The 18,433-nt window shown below is 36.7% G+C and overlaps 1 protein-coding gene across 1 annotated transcript in view; it reads right to left on the reverse strand.

The window, feature by feature from the left end:
• Positions 1–18,433, reverse strand: part of COL25A1 (collagen type XXV alpha 1 chain) — a gene marked incomplete at its 3' end in the record, with an annotated part of 302,483 nt that overhangs the window by 97,425 nt on the left and 186,625 nt on the right. The window contains exon 7 of the mRNA XM_080344309.1: positions 16,171–16,188. Coding sequence (XP_080200435.1) covers positions 16,171–16,188 — 18 coding nt within the window. The remainder of the gene's footprint in view (positions 1–16,170; positions 16,189–18,433) is intronic.

Here is an 18,433-nt window from a genome sequence, read left to right on the forward strand (position 1 = left end):
TCTGCTCAATTAATTATGACCCCTCTCCACTTTATTCTGCCCTGCAAGAACTTGTCCTCTTTAAAACCAAATTAAACCAAGTGACTTAATGAATGGGTAAAACCTTGCTGCACTTTTAAGTTTTCTCCATCTATGTTTTCTTATGCTTTATCCCTTACTGTCCCTTTCCAATTCATACATATACACTAGTAACTACACAGAGCATTATCTACTGTTAGCTACAGACTCCGCAGACATTTACTCGGATGTAACATTACGGTAGAGCACATTTTCAGCAGGCCTATTTTAAAACATGCATACATGCCATTGCACTTTAGAATTCACAAACTCGTACCATCAGTAAGACAGTAACAGTGGAATAGGAAGAACTAAAATCACTCAATGTTGGCAGTTACTGCCTTTTTACAGCGAATACTGAGCACAAGTGAAGGGCTGTGCTCATGCGTTCTATCTCCTTGAATAATCAAACCATTACTGGCTCTGAATACCTTACTGGCTGCAAACTGCAAATAACATGACCCTTATCTGCGACAGTCAGAATCCTATTTCTTGGGTCCTAGGCATGAAATTATAGATAACATGACATGGTCAAGACTACAGACAGCCGTTGCCTTTTGGATCAGGTGGTGATTGTGAGAACTGTAACTGCCTTCGTCCAGATGCTCAATGCCATTCTTACGCCTGAAGGTAGCCCTGATTCTGAAGGCTTTTGGCTCACAGCTCTGCCAGCTGATATGAACTAAGACAGCAGAGACAGCACCAGCTCCCTGAGCTAAGCCAGCTCACTGGAACAGAAACAAGGTAGAGTGTGCTCACACGAGAGGTTCACCCTGCATCTCTACCAGACCGTCTCCCTGGTAGAACAGAATGACATCTCAGTTCGGTTTTGTTCTCCTTTTTTCTGTGCAGGGTTTTCTGAAAATTACCTGTCTACATCATATTCAGAAATCCAGGGTTTTTTTTAATATGCTCTCAGTTGGGCACAGCCAGCAATTATGACTGATTGGTGTTTGCTCTCCCTGAGTGTCACACACCATTGTTTCTATGAAGTCATCCTTCTAGCACACACATTTTTCATACAAGTCTTCATCAATATCTGAAAACTTTATTGTACCGAAGTTTAAAACAATTTTTCAAAAGGCCACAAGAGCATCTCTGGTGTGAACATTCTCACAAGTCTCTGCACTTGTATTTGCAATGTTTTTGCTTTCCACCAAGAGTCTTGAAAAACAAAAAAAAACCAATAGCAAACAAAAATAGATCTTTGGGATGCTAGTGAAGAGAACCAGTGGGGTTTCATCAAATGAAAATTAATGCAATTCTTTCATGGCTTGTTTGCCCATCTCTGGCTCTTCCCCCATTGTTCTCTATTGTTTTTGCAAGTTTAAGAACAACATTCCTATCCTCAGCCTTTGACATCTTCTTTCCATTTGCGCTGAGAAATTCTCCCAAGGTTTTTACTGCAGAATTTATTAGTGTGTGTACACTGAGTGGAGGAAGGGAGGAAGAAAAATCTGAGGGAAAATTGGGTTTGTGGGGGTGGGGTGTGATTAGGAGACAGATTTGTTTAAAGAAGGGCAAGGTTTCTTCTGTTTAATGGTATAGACACAAAGAACAGAGTGAATAAAATAACACTAGCTTTGTAGGCCACAGCATAGACATCCTGCTTTTTTCCCAAGGAGACTTCTGTGCTTTCGTTTATGAGATGGCAGAGATCAAGTCGCGAGCTGCTGCACAAATGTGAAAGCATTTTGTGTAAGTTATATGAAACGTCTGAGGTCAGAGCATTTTTGAAATAACTTTACAATGTTTTCACTGGAAACAGAGGGTCTTTTCTCAAAGCGTAATTATCTACTCCAGACTACTATGCATTTCCAAGGAGAGTTTATAGCCTGTTACACATAAGCAAGGCCTTGTAAATCACAAACACATGCAAAATCTGCATTCCTAATAAAGCGACAAATACTACTGTTTTTAAAACAAGGTCTTCTAAAACAGACTGAAAGGCCTCCAGGCACCTGCCAGCCAAGAACAAAGCTGAAATCAGGGTCAATCCATTCAACAGCCATGTTCAGGATTACTGGCAGGTGACTTTATTTTGGCCATCAAAATCCTACATCCACTCTGTGATGAAGTCATTACACTATTATAGATACAAGGAAGGGAAGGGCAAAAGAATGCAGTAGTAGAAAACATGAGACTAATCCTTCTGATCTTCATTCAGACAACATTCCCCTTAGGGTTAACTGACTGTAATCAGAATTATTTTTTACACAGCTGGCATTTTAAAATTCATATAATATACTAATTTTGTATTCCACCCTTGTGGACATTGCCACCTTTATAGCTTTGCAACAGTTGCATTCAGAGGAACTCTTACAAAACAGTATTTGATTTATATTGGTTTTACAAACATTCGAAATTATGTGAATTCTCTTAGAGATACATTTGCTGCGTGTTCCTATTGCTGTAGATCTGTCTTCAACTGTAATACAGGCAGTTCTACCATGACTTCACCAAAAAAGTTCCAAGCATTGAGGGGAAAGCAGATCTGAAAATAGTAAGGGATTCTCAGGAAGGGGTGCAAAGGAACAGCAATGATTCTAGGTTCTGTAGAAAGCTCCAAAGTCAGGGCAGAGGAATCCAGATTTTTAGTGACTGTTAGATAACCCATATGATGCTACCGCAAAAAGGACCTGTCAGTGCCCAGTAAAAGCTGGCAACAACCAACCAAGCAAAATCAGTTGAACTGTGACAGTCCCAGATCCCAGTGGGATCATTCACCTCCAAGGGTCCTAAGGAACCCGAAATGTCAAACTCAGCAGCTCCCATCACACAGAGATGCCACAGAAGACACAGGCGATAACAACCTTTTGATACAGTCACTGCTTTCCCACATTTAAATCACAGCAGCCACAGGATAAGGCAACCTGGCTGCTTGGGGACTGAATGTAGCTCACAAGATTGAGCCTGCATTTCCATTCGGGATAAACCACTGTGCGATGCACTCATCCCTGCTAGTAGCTATGGCATTCACAATAAGAGTGTAACTGGCAGCGTAAGGGAATAGTGGCCTTGCGGAGATGAGCAGAAAAGTGAACCAGACCATCCAATGTCATCTAGACAAATTAAAAAATGAAACCAATTTGCCAACTTAGTTTAATCATGTTTTTACAACTAAATGACATGCTAAGCATTGCCTAATTTAATCCAATTCCTGTAGTTTATTTTGAGGGTAAAAGGTGGTTTCAGCACGTAACAACGAAGTATTCAGTTACAAAAGTCAGACTTGTTATTTCTTTGAAAATTGGCTTATGACTTTCACAAATTGCAACTTCCTGACTGCAGCAATACTCTCCAGCCCAACCTTTAGTTACCGCAGAATATTAGGATCAGATATACTGAAATGTGAGATAAGAGGTTACACAGAATATTATTAAATGCAATACTGTTTCAAAGTTCCTACACTCATTTTAGTCTTATGTTCCCTATGCAAGCCCTGAACTACTGCTCAATGTGGTTTTCACATTTGCTAAGCTTGACTGTGTTTCCAAACAGTGTTTACATACACCAGTTTACAATGCCAGCGTCTCACCTTGCATCAATTTTAAAAGCGGTCACATGAATTTCCAGTGAATCTGAACAACTTCTATCACTGAAATTATATTCCCTTCTCCTTTACATAGTTTATTCTTCCTCTGGGATATGACTGACTTTTGGTGAAAACTTTGAAGAAAAGAAAGAAAAAACAAAACAAAAACAAACCAAGACTCTCACTAATCTTTCCTTTGCTATTCTTATATTCACAAGTTTTGTTACAATATTCCAAGGCAGAGAAAAGGAAACTGGAATATTTGCCACAACAACCATGTCTGACTTAATAAATATTATGTAAATAGATGCAACCTGAGAAACATAAAATTGATTGATATATATATAACAATCTAGATAAACAGCTCAGTTAACATTCACATCAATAAGTAAAATGTAAGTGAATCCTGCTGTAAATTCATAAAACTGTGTTCAAAATTTAAGTGATTTATGCCAATACATAAATCAGACAAGTTCATAAACTGCAGGCAGGAGTACATGTTCTACCCAAAATGTGCCAAGATAGCTTCAGACTGTAATTTAGACAAGTATCCTCATTTCTCACACAATGCTCTTGCTGAGATCAGGACGGGTTGCTTTTTTGAATTTTAGATAATGTTTCTCCCAAAAATCCTCAGATTGCATCACAAGCTGCCAAGGGGTCACTGCTGGCTGAAGGGGAAGCAGCAGAAGGCTCAGTGTCCCCAACAAGAACCTGCTAAAGGAGGTCTCCTCTTCCTTTCTCTGATGTACTTTGATTAATCAATCTCCTCTTCCCCACCTTTTTCTTCTACAGACAAACATGACGTTTTTCTTTGAAAACCCACAAATCTCAACACAGACAGTCCTATAACGATTCCATGGTACAGAGAGTGTATGACTATGTACCGATTGCCCGACCATGACAAATAAAGAATCAGGTTTACTAATGCCATAAATTAATTTAAGCAAACATTATAACCTGAATCAACTGTTAAGTTTCTTGCAAATTGAGCAGCTGCAGTACATGCTAGTAAGACCAAAGATGCAGTGACAGAAAAACTTGTCGTGTTATTAAAGATAAGAAAATGGCTTCTGGTAAATTCAAAAGCCTCCTGACTACAACTTACTGCTCAAAGCACAGTAATAGTTTCCTGAACATAGACTCTTATTGCCTTGTCCACCTTCCTATTCTCCTATTTGCTAGATAAACATTTTTTCTGATGATATTAGGATTTTGATGCAATATGGTAAAAATACAACACAGAGGAAATCCCACTCTACTAAACTTTTAATATAGCACATAAAAACACAGTTGAGAAAATCTGGTATTGTTAAGTCCTCAATTTAGAAGAAAACACCCAGAGTTTCTGTTTTCAGTAACACCACAGGTGCAAGTAAGATACAAATATATAATCTTGGTTTACATCAAAAAGATAAAAACGCACAAATTTTTGGCTGGTGCTCAGAACTGCAGGGACACGTTTGAAAACACAACTAATATGTGACCTACAGAATCAAAATTCCTAAAAGAGACTGAACGGTAAGCTTTTTTCTAATATTACTGTTACATCTGCAATTTCCAAACCATTCTCAGGATATTTTGGAGAACAGACACTTGGAGTCCCACTTGACCCTATACTAGACTACTCAGCAGCAGATTATTTTTGTGTCCCTGTTATATCTTCTCCAATAGGAATATGCATGTGTGTGTGTCCACATGAGTGAGCATGCCAGTGGTGGAATTTAAAAACAAAACTGCATTTCTATATCAGCATTCACTCAGTATTTGAGGGCTTATGTAACAAGTGACAGAAAAAATAATATATAGCATGGTAGCTATGGAACAGGCACATAGGAGTCTGCTATCAATAGAAAAATTATTCATTATAAGTCATGGGCTTCTTGATAAGATGCAATAGTTTCTACAATTCAATAACAAGAGAAAGTGCAGTTGACTAGGGCCTTGTACTTAATAAATATTCATTGCAGTCAACAGAAATGATGCCACAGAAATTGAAAGAGCAATAAATAAAACAGCCACAAAAAAAAACATGTTTGGGGGACAGGAAGACTTAGAAGAATGAAAGGCTGCTTTCAAATTTTACAATAAAAACTAGAGTGCAAAGAATTTTCAAGGTAGATTGCTTCACCTTTTCCTCAGAAGAACTGTGTTTATTGTTCTGTCAGACTGCTTGAAGTGGGAAATAAGTTGTAGCTCTAAAAAGGTTTTATTGCCACAGACTTCACGCCTTCAATTTTGCATTGAACATTAAAAGGGATATAAAACAAAGGAGAAAAAATAACTAGCACTGCTTAACCTCCCAATTATCCCCATTTATTAGAATACCAATGGCATAGTACCACTCCAGAGGAGTTTTCTGCACTCACTAGTAAGGACTGTACCAGAAAGCAGCCAAGAGCAGAATGCACAAGTACAGAGCAATTTGCTCAAGAAGTCTGATATCCTTCTGGCCCCCGGTCTAAGCAGATGCATTAGGTCTTGAACATGCATTCATGTCTTGAACCCCATCAAAACATTCTACTTTATGGAAGCAATTAATATGCTCCAAAACCAAAAGAGAACTTGGGAAAACAATAATAAAAAAAAGAAGAAAAAGACTTAAAAGGAAGACCAATATAGTCTGGTGGAATTTAGGGCTTATAAAACTGCAGGGATCATAGAAGTACATTCTGGTTTTCTTTCCCAACACAATAGAAATTGAACAGAGAAAAATTACAATCCTGCCAATCAAACTCATGAAATCCTTTTTCCAGATTTTTGAGATAAAAAGTACACCATTAAATATTTTTTTTATACTTCCTTTGGTACATTTTTATCTATAGGCCAGCTCTTTTATTTGTTCCTACAAGATTAGTAAGAAAACAGCTCCCCACTGGGAGTCAACAACTTCCTGTAATTTTTTGAAACAGTAGTTCACATTCTAATAGTTCAGTCATCTTTTACTTTAAACTTGAGCAGAGGCTTCTGTAATTCAAAGACCTCTGGTGCTTCCCTGATTGCTTAGTGGCCTGATAGACAATTCAGCTGAAATGACAGTGTCCTTTGGTAATTTGGTCTTTTTCAACTTAAAAGTACCTTTTTGATGACTGTGACAGGTTGAACTTCAAGCATTTTGAACAAAACAGACAAAGGAAGAAAGCAAGGAAAGGGGTGCATCTCAGAACAACAGAGATTTGCCACTGACAGTCACTACCTACAAGAGAAGTAACTGTGGTCATCGAAATAATGTCTTACAAGCTTCCTGGCCTTCTACATCTTTCAACTTTACTGTCTCCACTACTACTGCATAGAGAAACATTATGCAAACATCCACCAGGCGTATCCTCCTTCGACCAGCAACTGGGTCAAAGAGAAGATTTATGTGCTTCATTAACAGATGCTGCGTAAGTTACAAATCTACAAAAAAGTCATGACCACACAGAAGCAAACAATTGAAATACTTGAAAAACTCTTTGTTCATGTACTTGAAATAAGGAATAGTTTCAAAGCAAGGAAGCCAGTAAAATAAAAGTAAGTCAATTCAAGGGAAAATAAACCAACTTGATTGTTGTGACCCATACCCATTTCATTTGGTTTTCATAGATTACCTCACTTCTCCTTTTCTCTCTACCTGGAAGAAATTGAGAACAATCCAAAATTCGTTATTGCAAGCACCAAGATTAATTTTAAAAATCTGCTACTAAAGGCCAATACTCTTTTTGAAGCATTTTGGCCCGTACCTGCTATCATATCAAGACACATTTACATTAAAGAGATAAAGGCTGAACTTGTGTAAATCAGCAAAGCTGGACAGCCCACATACAAATAAGGTTTTGCGGCCAACATGTTATACATTAATTGTATTTCAACACCAAACTTAATTTCAGCAAACAGATTATAACACAGGCTTAAATAGGGGAGGTCAATTCCATTCTTCTGTTTACTGCAGTGAATCCACACTCATTTTGGTAGCAATTCCCTGAGTTTCATTCAGTGTTTCAAAGGTATTTACATACACTCTTTGTTCTTCTCCGAACTTCATTACTCAGTACAGTATACATTTGCTCATTAGAGATAGCAGAATGCCAAAGAAAGGTTTAGATATTCTTTTAGTCTTGTTTACAGTCACTACTATAAAATGTTATTGTAAAAGAAGTGATGTGTTAGATTGCTTAAAAGAAAACAGCAGTAAAAATATTAGTATAAAGCCATAGATGTGTAATATATAGCCCAAGGGATAGAAAGGCTTCTGGGACTGTAGTATAACTTCCAGAGCTTAATAGGAATGAAAGTATTTCACAACCTAGGTAACTTTTTACCTGAGGATATGCTAGTGCTTGGGAAAATTGTATTTTAGTGGAACACCAAGATACAATTATATGAGAATCTTATCCTTCTTTCTTTCCTATCCTCCCCTCCCCTTGTGCATCCTGTAGTCCTTTAAACAGTTTCTGTGCACACCAAGGTCCATTGGTACCCAAATAAGCCTCTTTATAAGAGCTGCCTGGCAAATGTAATGATAAAAGCTACACTGCACAAATCCATCTGAAGCAACCTGTAAGTATGAGGTTACTGCAGATGTTCCAAACTGTCCCAGCTAAGAGGCAGACTTGACACTCTGATTCAAAACTCTAGTCTTGATAGACTTGTGTCAACCCTTAATCACAGATTAATTTATTCAAAGTCAATGAGTGTATAGAAATAAGAGCACATTAAAATAGCATATAAAATAATATGTGTTAAAATAATACGAAGGTTAGTAGAAGAACTGAGACTTTCATTTATCTTCCTCAATTTCCTCAGGTAAAACAGGCGAAAGCTACAATGACATACATCCTAGAGTTATGTTGAAAGTTCAAGCTGAAACACTGAATAAATGCAAAGGAATTTTTATATCAACTACAAAAATACACACACTTTTGTACATATGCATATATAAAAGTGAGATGACTGAAGATATTTTTGTAACCTTTAGGGTTGGCAACAGCTTTCTTTATACAGGAAACAATTTAAGACAACATAAAGTTTATTAAAAACAAAACAGTTTTCTCCTCAAGACTAATAGTTTGGTCTACAAAATTCAGAACATCTTCAGGGGAAATTACACACATATGTATATGTATACTTAAATGGATATTCATTCTTTTTGGCAAATGATCACTAACAGACATACGGTGCAATATAACTGGATTGTATTTCTGATAATACGTGATTCTTTTACATGTTTCTCAGCAGCTCACAACTCTTGAATGTTACTGACAGGTCTCAGCAAAAGAAGGTTATTAGGAACTTCTATGCTATTTCAGGGATAGCCAAAGCATTTTTCAAACTTAGAATTCTGGATTAAAGCCCACAAACAGAATGACAACTTCCATGCCATCCTCATTAATAACATTAATGGCTGTACACAAAACACTCCACAATGAAAGGAATTGCCCTATTTTCTATTTTTTCTTCTTTCTCTCCCTCAAGCTTGACTCATACTTAAAGGAAAGAATGGCACATCCTCACAGCTTTTCATGCCAGCACCAATTCAATATGAAGAGTCTGAAACATTTCTGCTAACATCTGAGGTTGTTTAAAGTCAAATTTCAATTGAGAAAAGTGTCACTTTATAATGGAAAATACAAATTTTGAAGCTTCCATCTAGCAGCCTGAGAACCAAAGCTCTCAGGTCTGCTCTCATCTGCGGAACTTCCAAGCTTCCAGCACAAAAAGTCACTAGGTCTCTGGACTGATAATGGATGATCAAGGAAACTCTGATGTTTTGAAAACCTTTTAAAAAGCTAAAGTCTTAGATATCACAGTGTTATCTTTAAGTCACCATAAGCTTGATGAAATACACATTTTTAAAACTCTTCATTAAATTTTTATTTTTTGTTAAAGCTTGTGAAACTACTGGGATCTGCAACAAATTGAACTGGAATTCAAAGCTGAAATGGAGCACGAGGATCAGTAAAAACAATAAGTCAGTAGGAGTTTAATATTGAATTAAAAACATGTGCAGCAGGATAGTAAAATACTTTATAATATTCCTGAACACTGTGCAATACTTCGCTTTGACATAATTCCTAATAAAACACAGAACACACTAGTGTATTTCTGCCATCTGTAGAACAGGATGAAGAAAATGCAAAGGTCATTTGATAAAGAAATGATTTAGGAATACAATAAATATTTCAGAGTTTTTAACTATATTTTGACAACTCTTTGTACATGTCATAGTGGAACCACAGTACTAGGCTTGCAATTGCTTTTTTGTACTCACATGTACTCTGTTAAGCTAAGCAATGCTATATGAAATTGAGGCTTACAAGTAGTTTTTGCTTCACAGTTCTTCACTTGCTGTTATAAGATCTAGTATGCCCTGGAGACAGCTGCAACTTCTAGGTGAACACATGGAATGCTAATGTGGGATTCCCCATAATGTTTATGCCAGCATATGTAACGAGTGAATCAGACCTTCATTTTTATTTTATTAAAACAAACCCAATTCTTTTCAGAAATTAATGATGCCACCATAAAGAAAAGTTGGTAACACCCTACAGATAGAAAGCTGTCCTTCATGTTTTCTTTTGGAGTTTTATGAATGAGTTGTTTTGTTTGTTTGTTTTCATTTTTATTATTTTAATTTTTTATTCTAGGAATTGATTTTTCAGGGTATCAGTGCCATAAATGGTCACCATGGAAACTATCAAATGAGGTGGTCAACTTCTAAAAGTTTTGGGCCAACCAACTTAAACTGTTCCAAGAATCCATCTTCCAACCTATCATAGAATAGTTTGCATTGGAAGAGACCTTCAAAGCTCATTTAGTCCAACCTCCTGCAATGAGCAGGGACATATCCAACCAGATGAGGTTGCTCAGAGCCCTGTCAATCCTGACTTTGAAGGAGATCTTCAGATTTAATAAAGGAAGCTGCCTTCATAACAACAGAACTTATTTTACAAGGACATCCAGAGCTGACTTTACGTGAAAAGCCCTTTCCACAGAATTCTGTACAATTAATATTTTTGTGTTTGTAGAAAATCAAAACCTAAATTGAATTGGTAACTGTGAAATTAACAGTTTCAAATCTGATGTTTTTCTGAATCAGATAAGAAAATCAGAAATAAATTACCAGTTCCAGGAAATGCTGTGCAACATTTGAACATTCTACTATGTCAGCACAAGATTTCCAGAGATAGTTACTGAAACTGTAACCCAAAAACATTCTGTCAGAGTAGGTAAAAGAACATAGTAGCACAGTTGGAGAGTCTTTGGGCATGTGACAGTAGCTGAACAATCTCTAACAAGTCTGATTATCCCCAACCAACTTCACTTAGCAGGGTATTGTAGAGGAGTCATTAATCTGCCATCAGAGGCTTCTTCACAAACCCTGACAAAAGGGTGTAAAAACAAGTAAAAACAAAAACATGTTGGAAGCAGAGCACAGTATCTGATGTGACAAGAATTTTGCTTGTTATGTCTGAGACTTACTCCCCTCAGCCTTTTTAAATTACATGTGGTGCTTCCTTAGTCTTGGTACAATTGACAGTCTTGCACAATTTGTCCCTTTAATCTCAAATTCTGTGCTCTCCACAAAGCAAAGAATCCTCTTATTTGCACTAATGTCATCTACTTAGCCAAAAAAGTGTTTATTATTCACAGCTGTCCTGGTTTACACATGTATATAAGTCTACCAGGGGAAACCGAAGTGTTTTCCATTTTAAAAGTGCTTATTGTTGTTAAAAGTGCTTATTGTTGTTAAAAGTGCTTATTGTTGTTGTCAAACATACATACTGAGGAAGCAACATACTTTAAAACAATTAAATAGATTAACTCCTTCTGGGAAGATACATTTTTCATATCTTTTGTGTCATGAACACTTATGTATACATTAGACAGTAAAAAAGAAGTTTTGAGCATGATTTCTTCTCCTATATTTTCTGATGTGGTTCAATTTGGCAACTAACATAAAATGAAAAGCCATGATGATGGCATTTGTTTCTTCGTGTTCACAAATCAATATGGGCTGTTTCCTAAAGAGATCACACAATTTCAACAGCGTTCAGGAATTCTATTACGGCTTTATAGAAAGGAGGGAAAGTAAATCTCTGCCCATTAAATACATATGAAGCTTAGCACAAACTTGTTTATTTGTGTGATGCCCTCAGTTAAGACTAAATTCTGATCTCACAATTGACAGTAAATTGTTAGTAGCAATAGGATCAAGTATTTGGCCTTGCTATTTGTACAGATGCAAGTAAGAAACAAGCTTCTACATACTGTGTTTGTTTGTCTTTGTATGCCTACCTGGCCATTAGATGAGACTAATTGTTTTTTAAAAGATACTACATCAATCTATTTCTAATGCTGTATATGGACCCAAGATCTCAGTCTAAGCCTAATCTTATTTTCATTTACATAAGTATATCTAGTTAGTTTGAACTTGAAGACAGTGGTTGGGAAAATATGTGTGGCATCTGTATGAAAACTCAAAAACCACAAATGTCTTAAACTCAACTAGGACGAATTTTTTTCAAAAGACAAACCTGTCATTTATTCTCTTTCAGTACTTTTCAGTCTTTACTAGAGCCTAACAAACCATTTGTTCCCCCTTGAAAACACATTTCCTCCTTAACTTACAGTACCCTGCCTTGGCATGATGTTGAGGTTCTATTTTGCTCTATTCAACACCCACTGACATCAGTGATACTTGGGGGAGGACACAGGCAATGCAGTAGCTCTTTGCACTGTTTATATGCTAGTGAAGACACTTCAGAAGAAACAAAAATCTGAACCCAATTCTTTAGGTGTAAAATCGTATTTGGTACCCTGTAAATGGAAGATCACAGCAATAGAGTAGATCCCTCCATGAATGTACACCAACTTCTAACTCATATTCTGATTTCTGTGTAAGTAATCTCTAGGAAGTTATAAACAAATTTCTTACATACGGTGCTGCCATCCAAAACAGCTCAAAACTATCACCTTTGTCCTGCTGGCTATTTTTCTCAGGCCTTGACAAAAACCAGAAAACAGAAAGTTAAAATGGTTCCCACCAGTTCTGTCGACAGCACAAGCCAGTAATAGCCTGTCTAACCATGAATCAGAATCTCTGCCATCAGAAATTAAAAATACTGCGGTCACATACCCTGAAGTTTGACAGTGAAAGAGACACATGCATACATTTGTCACCAGAATTGCTATGGTAACCCGTTATCAGGCACACAATGCTGGAAAATTTCAGGCTGAAATAACATCACCTCCACAGACATTTCACATGCAGGAAAACAAGAATCTCATGAAAATGAGTATCAATCACTCCTATTTTGGCCATTTCTAATGCAGATTTGAATGGCTGCCAAAGAGAAGGGAGAAGCATCTGTGGGGCTGCTATATCTCAGAGTCCCACACAGAGTGATCATATATGCTGACATGAGAGAAAGCATGTTGCACCAGGGACAGGTCAGGGAGAGGATATTGCCACGAGGAAGAGAACAGTTGGCTGGCTGAGACAAAGTCACACCAAACACCACCCTGCCCCACATCTATAGCTGTTAATAATTTTCCTTCAGTAGGACTTTGCAAAGGATTGTTTTGTCTTCCTTCACCGTAATACTAAATACCCTATTTTCTAATATTTATATGAACTTTACTTCTAAACAACAAAAAAGTTAAAAATAACAAGCCTTCTCTCTTTACCGAGATAGTATATTCCTTATAGAATTAACTTTAGACTAGAAGCTAAAGTCTGCCCTTTGACAAACATGAATACTTCCATTATATTAAATAGAAGTATGGCCAGAATTCAGTTGTATAGATTTATTGGGAAAATAAACCTTTCTGGGACAAGCTAATCTAAATATATATTTACATTCTAAACAAGAAAAAGCAGGTATTCTTTGGGGTCACTCAAAAGCCAGAATTTAAGTTTCAGTAAAAATATTAAAAATCTTATTACTTGCTCTTCTACAAAGAAGCTCAGTTCACATGGTATTTGAAGCAGCTTTCATTTTAACAGAAAACCAAAATCATGAGAAGGTACTTTAATTTTTTAAAGGTTAAGCTGGAAATCATTTAGCTAGTGGTCATGGCCTCTACCTTTCAGAGATACAATAGATACCACTATTGGATGGATGAAATTTCCCCAAACAGTTTTTTAATGAGAAACTGAGGGGTGTTGACTTATTTTGTCTGTGGGTGAATATATTCTGTTTTTGATTTATACTTTAAAAATAATTTTTAAGAGTCTTGAGATTTTCAGCCACAGCTTTCAGTGTTTTTTAAATGTCTCGTGGAGTTATTTGGATCTGGGTTTCAGTTTAAGAGGAAAGACATCAAAATTTACAGCCTACATGTAGTTGCTTAAGACCTGTAGATACCAACATAGGCTAGAGAGCAATTCAACCAAATGGTTATTTGATGGCTATAATCAGAATCTGTAATCGAAAGGCAGGAATGTGTGCAACTAGTGTCATATGAGAGGTTCTCAAGGTATCCAAGACAGCTGCCCATGACTGGCAGATACAACGGTCCAACACAGACACCAACTCTTGGACGTACAACAGTCAGAGTCTAGGCTGGAGACTCTGGATCATCTCACGCAGCAATGAGCACCTGTATGCAGGCAATGTATTGAGCACAAGAAGTTTACAATGAGCTGAAGAGGTCTCTAGGTACACTGAGGATTGACTCAACTCTAGCTTACTACCAGAAGTGCTTAGACACCTCACGTATTAACCCCTACACACAAGCTTATAAGTTTAGGAAATCTTGATCTAGAACTGAATCCTTCTCTGACTGTCTCGTGCCATTATGACTTCCTCATCAGTGCCTTTGCAAGAGTTGTTCCTGAGCACATATATATCCTCCTGCCAAAATAAGAGCATGTCAAGCTGAAAAGGAGGAAAAGACATTAAGAATAATGGTAAGAGTTGCTCAGAACAATGGCATTTCCACTGTGAAGAACTATTGAAATTAGGACGTAAGAATCCTCATCCTAAGTCTTGTGAGTACCTCATATCTGTTTTCTGTATTCAGGGCACAGAGAAGTTAATAGAGTTTTGAGGAGGATTTTTAGAGGGTTTTTCCTATGGTTTGCACCCCAATTCTCTTACAATAGTGACAAGATTTTTCTGCCTTTCAGCCCTTTAAACAGCACTGAATGCTGCCATACCCATTGTGGTTTTTTGCCTAGAGCTACCTTATGGCATTTTGTGTGGACGCATGAGCTCCAAAGACTGAAAAGCTGTTTAAGAAGCATGAAGCCAGAGACACTCTCAAAGCAACTGAAATGTGGACATCCCAACCCAGAGGGAAAAGACACAGGTGGCAGCATAAGTCAGCATCAACTACATGACAGCCCATAGTAACACCCTCAGGTCCTCAATAGAGCTTGTTCAGAGCAAGAGTGCCAAACAGAATTACAATTTCTCTCTTCATCGACCACCAGCAGCACAGAGGATGCAGATATCTCTCTGTGTAGGCCACATATCAAGAGCCTACTGTGAAACACAAGTACTGTGGGTTTGAGTGCTGGTAGTTTCCAATATTATACAGACATAGTGTTAAACAGATCCTGGCCATTTGCAAGGGAGGGTGTCAGAAAATGTCAAAAGCAAGGATAACAGGCATTCAAAACAAGTGGGATGAGGGCTTGTAACACAAAGGTGATAAGAAACAAAGAAACTGAGGAAAATGCTTGTTTTCCTTAAAAAAAAAAACTTCACTTCAAAAAATTTGTCGGTTAATAAGCCTGTAAAGCTTTGTTTTTTTTTTTTTTTTTTTTAATTATGATTCTGAAATATTAAAGGTCCTCCCAGAAATAATGGTTCAAGCAACTCACTTAAGCTAAGAGGGTCCCACAGATCAGAGTTTAGTTCCCATTATGCATCTTAAGTATAAAAAAGGCAGAGTTTTTCAACAGATTTCACTGAGTTTGGCTTTGTTATTGTCTTTTTTTTCCCCCCTGTTTTCTTTCTCTTCCACATTTCTATACTGCTCTTTGTCTCAAATAATTTACATTTAACTTTTCCTATACCTAACGTTTCCTTTCTGCTGGCCTATTTCTACCTTAGAACTTAAGTTAGAACACCAGATTTCCACATCTTCAATTACAGCTCACAAAACAAAATTATACTATTCTCAAACAAATGAGAACTAATTCAAAGTAGTGCATATATAATTATTCAAAATAGCTAGCAGTGCAATATTTAAAATAACTGAGGACTGCCTGGATTATAGCAACACTATTAGCGTATGATTAATAAGCAGTTGAAGTATTACATTTGCTAAGTTATTTTATCTTGCTTTAAAGTTAGGTGGCAAAGATTCAAGCCATAGTTAGGAGATTTGCTTTATTCAGTATTATGTTGTTAACCCCACCATCTGGTCAAACAGCTGAGGGGACTCAGACAACCATATGGGGGGGGGTTCTTTCTCTCTTGGAAAACATTTGCCTTACTGAGTTATGCAACAGTTACCCGTTTCTAGCTTATTACAGTAGGATTTTAAAACAAAACAAAACAAAACAAAATACTTTATAGATAACCTGAGTTTGGTGAGCCCTGTATTTAGCCTTAATGTATGTTGGAAAAGAAGATGGCACTTACTTGAGGACCAGGCTGACCCTGAAAAACAAGAAAAAGACATGGTTATGGAAATTTATGACAAAGATTAACTCCTTAAATAGCAGCAAATAGTTACAGTACTCTCTAATAAGGATATAACAAAAAATCGAGTAACTACATTGAAGTCAGATCTTTATATTGAATTTTAATGTTTTAATCCAAACTGACAAACTTACTTGCTTGAGCTTTTAACAAGTTCCAGAGATAAATTACAATGACACATCATCGAAATTGCATTTGAGAAACTTCGTGCTTTAGATAGTTACAACAATACAATTTAGAAATCATAGAAATACCTAATTAAGCCATTCTTCAACAAAGAATCCACAGATGCTGAGCTGATTTAAAAGTAGGTATTGGGTGCTTTTTCTCTATTATGGCTCATCCTCATGTTTCAAGGAGATGCTTATTACTGCCTACCAAACAAACAAATTCTAAAAACGGGAGGAAAACATCGCTGGGCAAACAATAGTCTTTTTTGCCATTGCTACAAGCACCACAGTTTTAAGCAAGCATAAATCAATATTGAAACCAGCAAATTGGCAGAAAATAAACCCCTGTCAGTCAGCCCAAGAGGTAGTTGATCCCCTTCCTCTCTCTTATTTATTAACATCACCTTTGGACCATCCCTGGCCAAATGGAGAGGGAACCCACTATAGACTGAGGAAATGCATGTGTCTCTTGTTCCTGTAAGGCCTTACAGAGCAGACTGCCTGTCACTAAGGTCCCTAGCCCAGGAAAGCCAGTGAAAGTAAACAATTATTGTAGCCCACTCATTACAAATTATTGGCATGAAGCAGAATTATATTACAAAACGGTATAGTAGCTGTGATTATAAACTACAACCACCCAGACAATCATCTCACACTGTAAGACAGAGGCAAATATTTATATGTGTCTCCCTCTAAAGAGAGAATTTCTTAAAATCCTAGGGCTAACTTAGTTCCAGTGTTTTATGACATTTTAGTAATATTTGAGTTGCGTTGAAAGAAACTGAGACATCTTATAAATATTAAAAAGCTATTCATTTAACTAGGAGGTACAGCTACTCAGAGTTGAAACTTTTTCATCTGAACACCAGAAAACACTTTTTTACTGTGAGGATAACCAAGCATGGACACAGGTCACCCAGGGAGACTGTGGAGCCTCCATCCTTGGAGATATTAAAAAAACATCTGGACATGGTCCTGGGCAACCACTCCCAATGGTTCTGCTTGAACAGAGAGGTTAGACCAGATGGCCTCCACAAGTCCCTTCCAGCTTCAAACATTCTGTGATTCTGTGTAATTTTAAAGAAGGTGAAAACCCCCACATTTACTGGGAACTACTACCTATAAGAAAAGCAGCTGAATAAAAATGCTTTTAGCAACTGGCAAGATTTTTTTGTGTTAAATTAAAAACTGAAAAATGGATTCACTTGCATGTTTTTAAGGATTTCTTTAATATAAGAAATATTATATATAATGTTACAGAGAAATCATGGTGAAATACAGAATTATTTTGGCTATCTAATCCTTACACTGAAGGCAGAATAAAGCATTCCTTGATGCTGCAGTTTTGTTCCTTAGAACAACACTGCACTATAGAGGTTTTCAGAAACAAACAAACAAAACCCAAACCAAAAAACTAAATGAAAACAAATCACCACCAACAAAAAAGCACAAAACAACATCAAAAAAAAACAAAAACAAACCAAACAAACAAACCAACACACCAACCACCAAACCACTAACTGGTTGAGGTTTGCAATTTTTAATACGAAATACAGTTTTCTGAACTGGTCAGTTCTATGAAGTTACACATCACATTGGGTTAATGAATATGATTGGGACTCCTCAGCATTAAACCTTTACCTCAATCTTCCCACTGCAGCACGTTTTATGCTAGTATATGCTATACTTGATCCTAAAATCATCAGGAATTTCTTAGTGATGCAGTATTGCGCAGCCTGTACCATACATTTATATGTTCACTAAACTGAGACCTATGCATGCATACTTTTATATTCAAACTTTCAATATGTTTTTCTCTCACAAGTATATCAAAAGCTGCAATACATTTTGGCCAAATCTTTAAAGACTGTCTCCAAGATATATATATAAACTTAAATGAAAGCCTGAAATTATCACAATGTTTCAACAAAATGTTGATTTAAATCAGTACAAAGCAAATAAACAGAATATATATACATTTAAATAAAAATGTTTGAAAACTGGCATTATTTTCTTTCATTTAACTTAGAAAT

This window comes from Nesoenas mayeri, assembly GCF_963082525.1.
Source record: "Nesoenas mayeri genome assembly, chromosome: 4".
NCBI lineage: Eukaryota > Metazoa > Chordata > Aves > Columbiformes > Columbidae > Nesoenas > Nesoenas mayeri.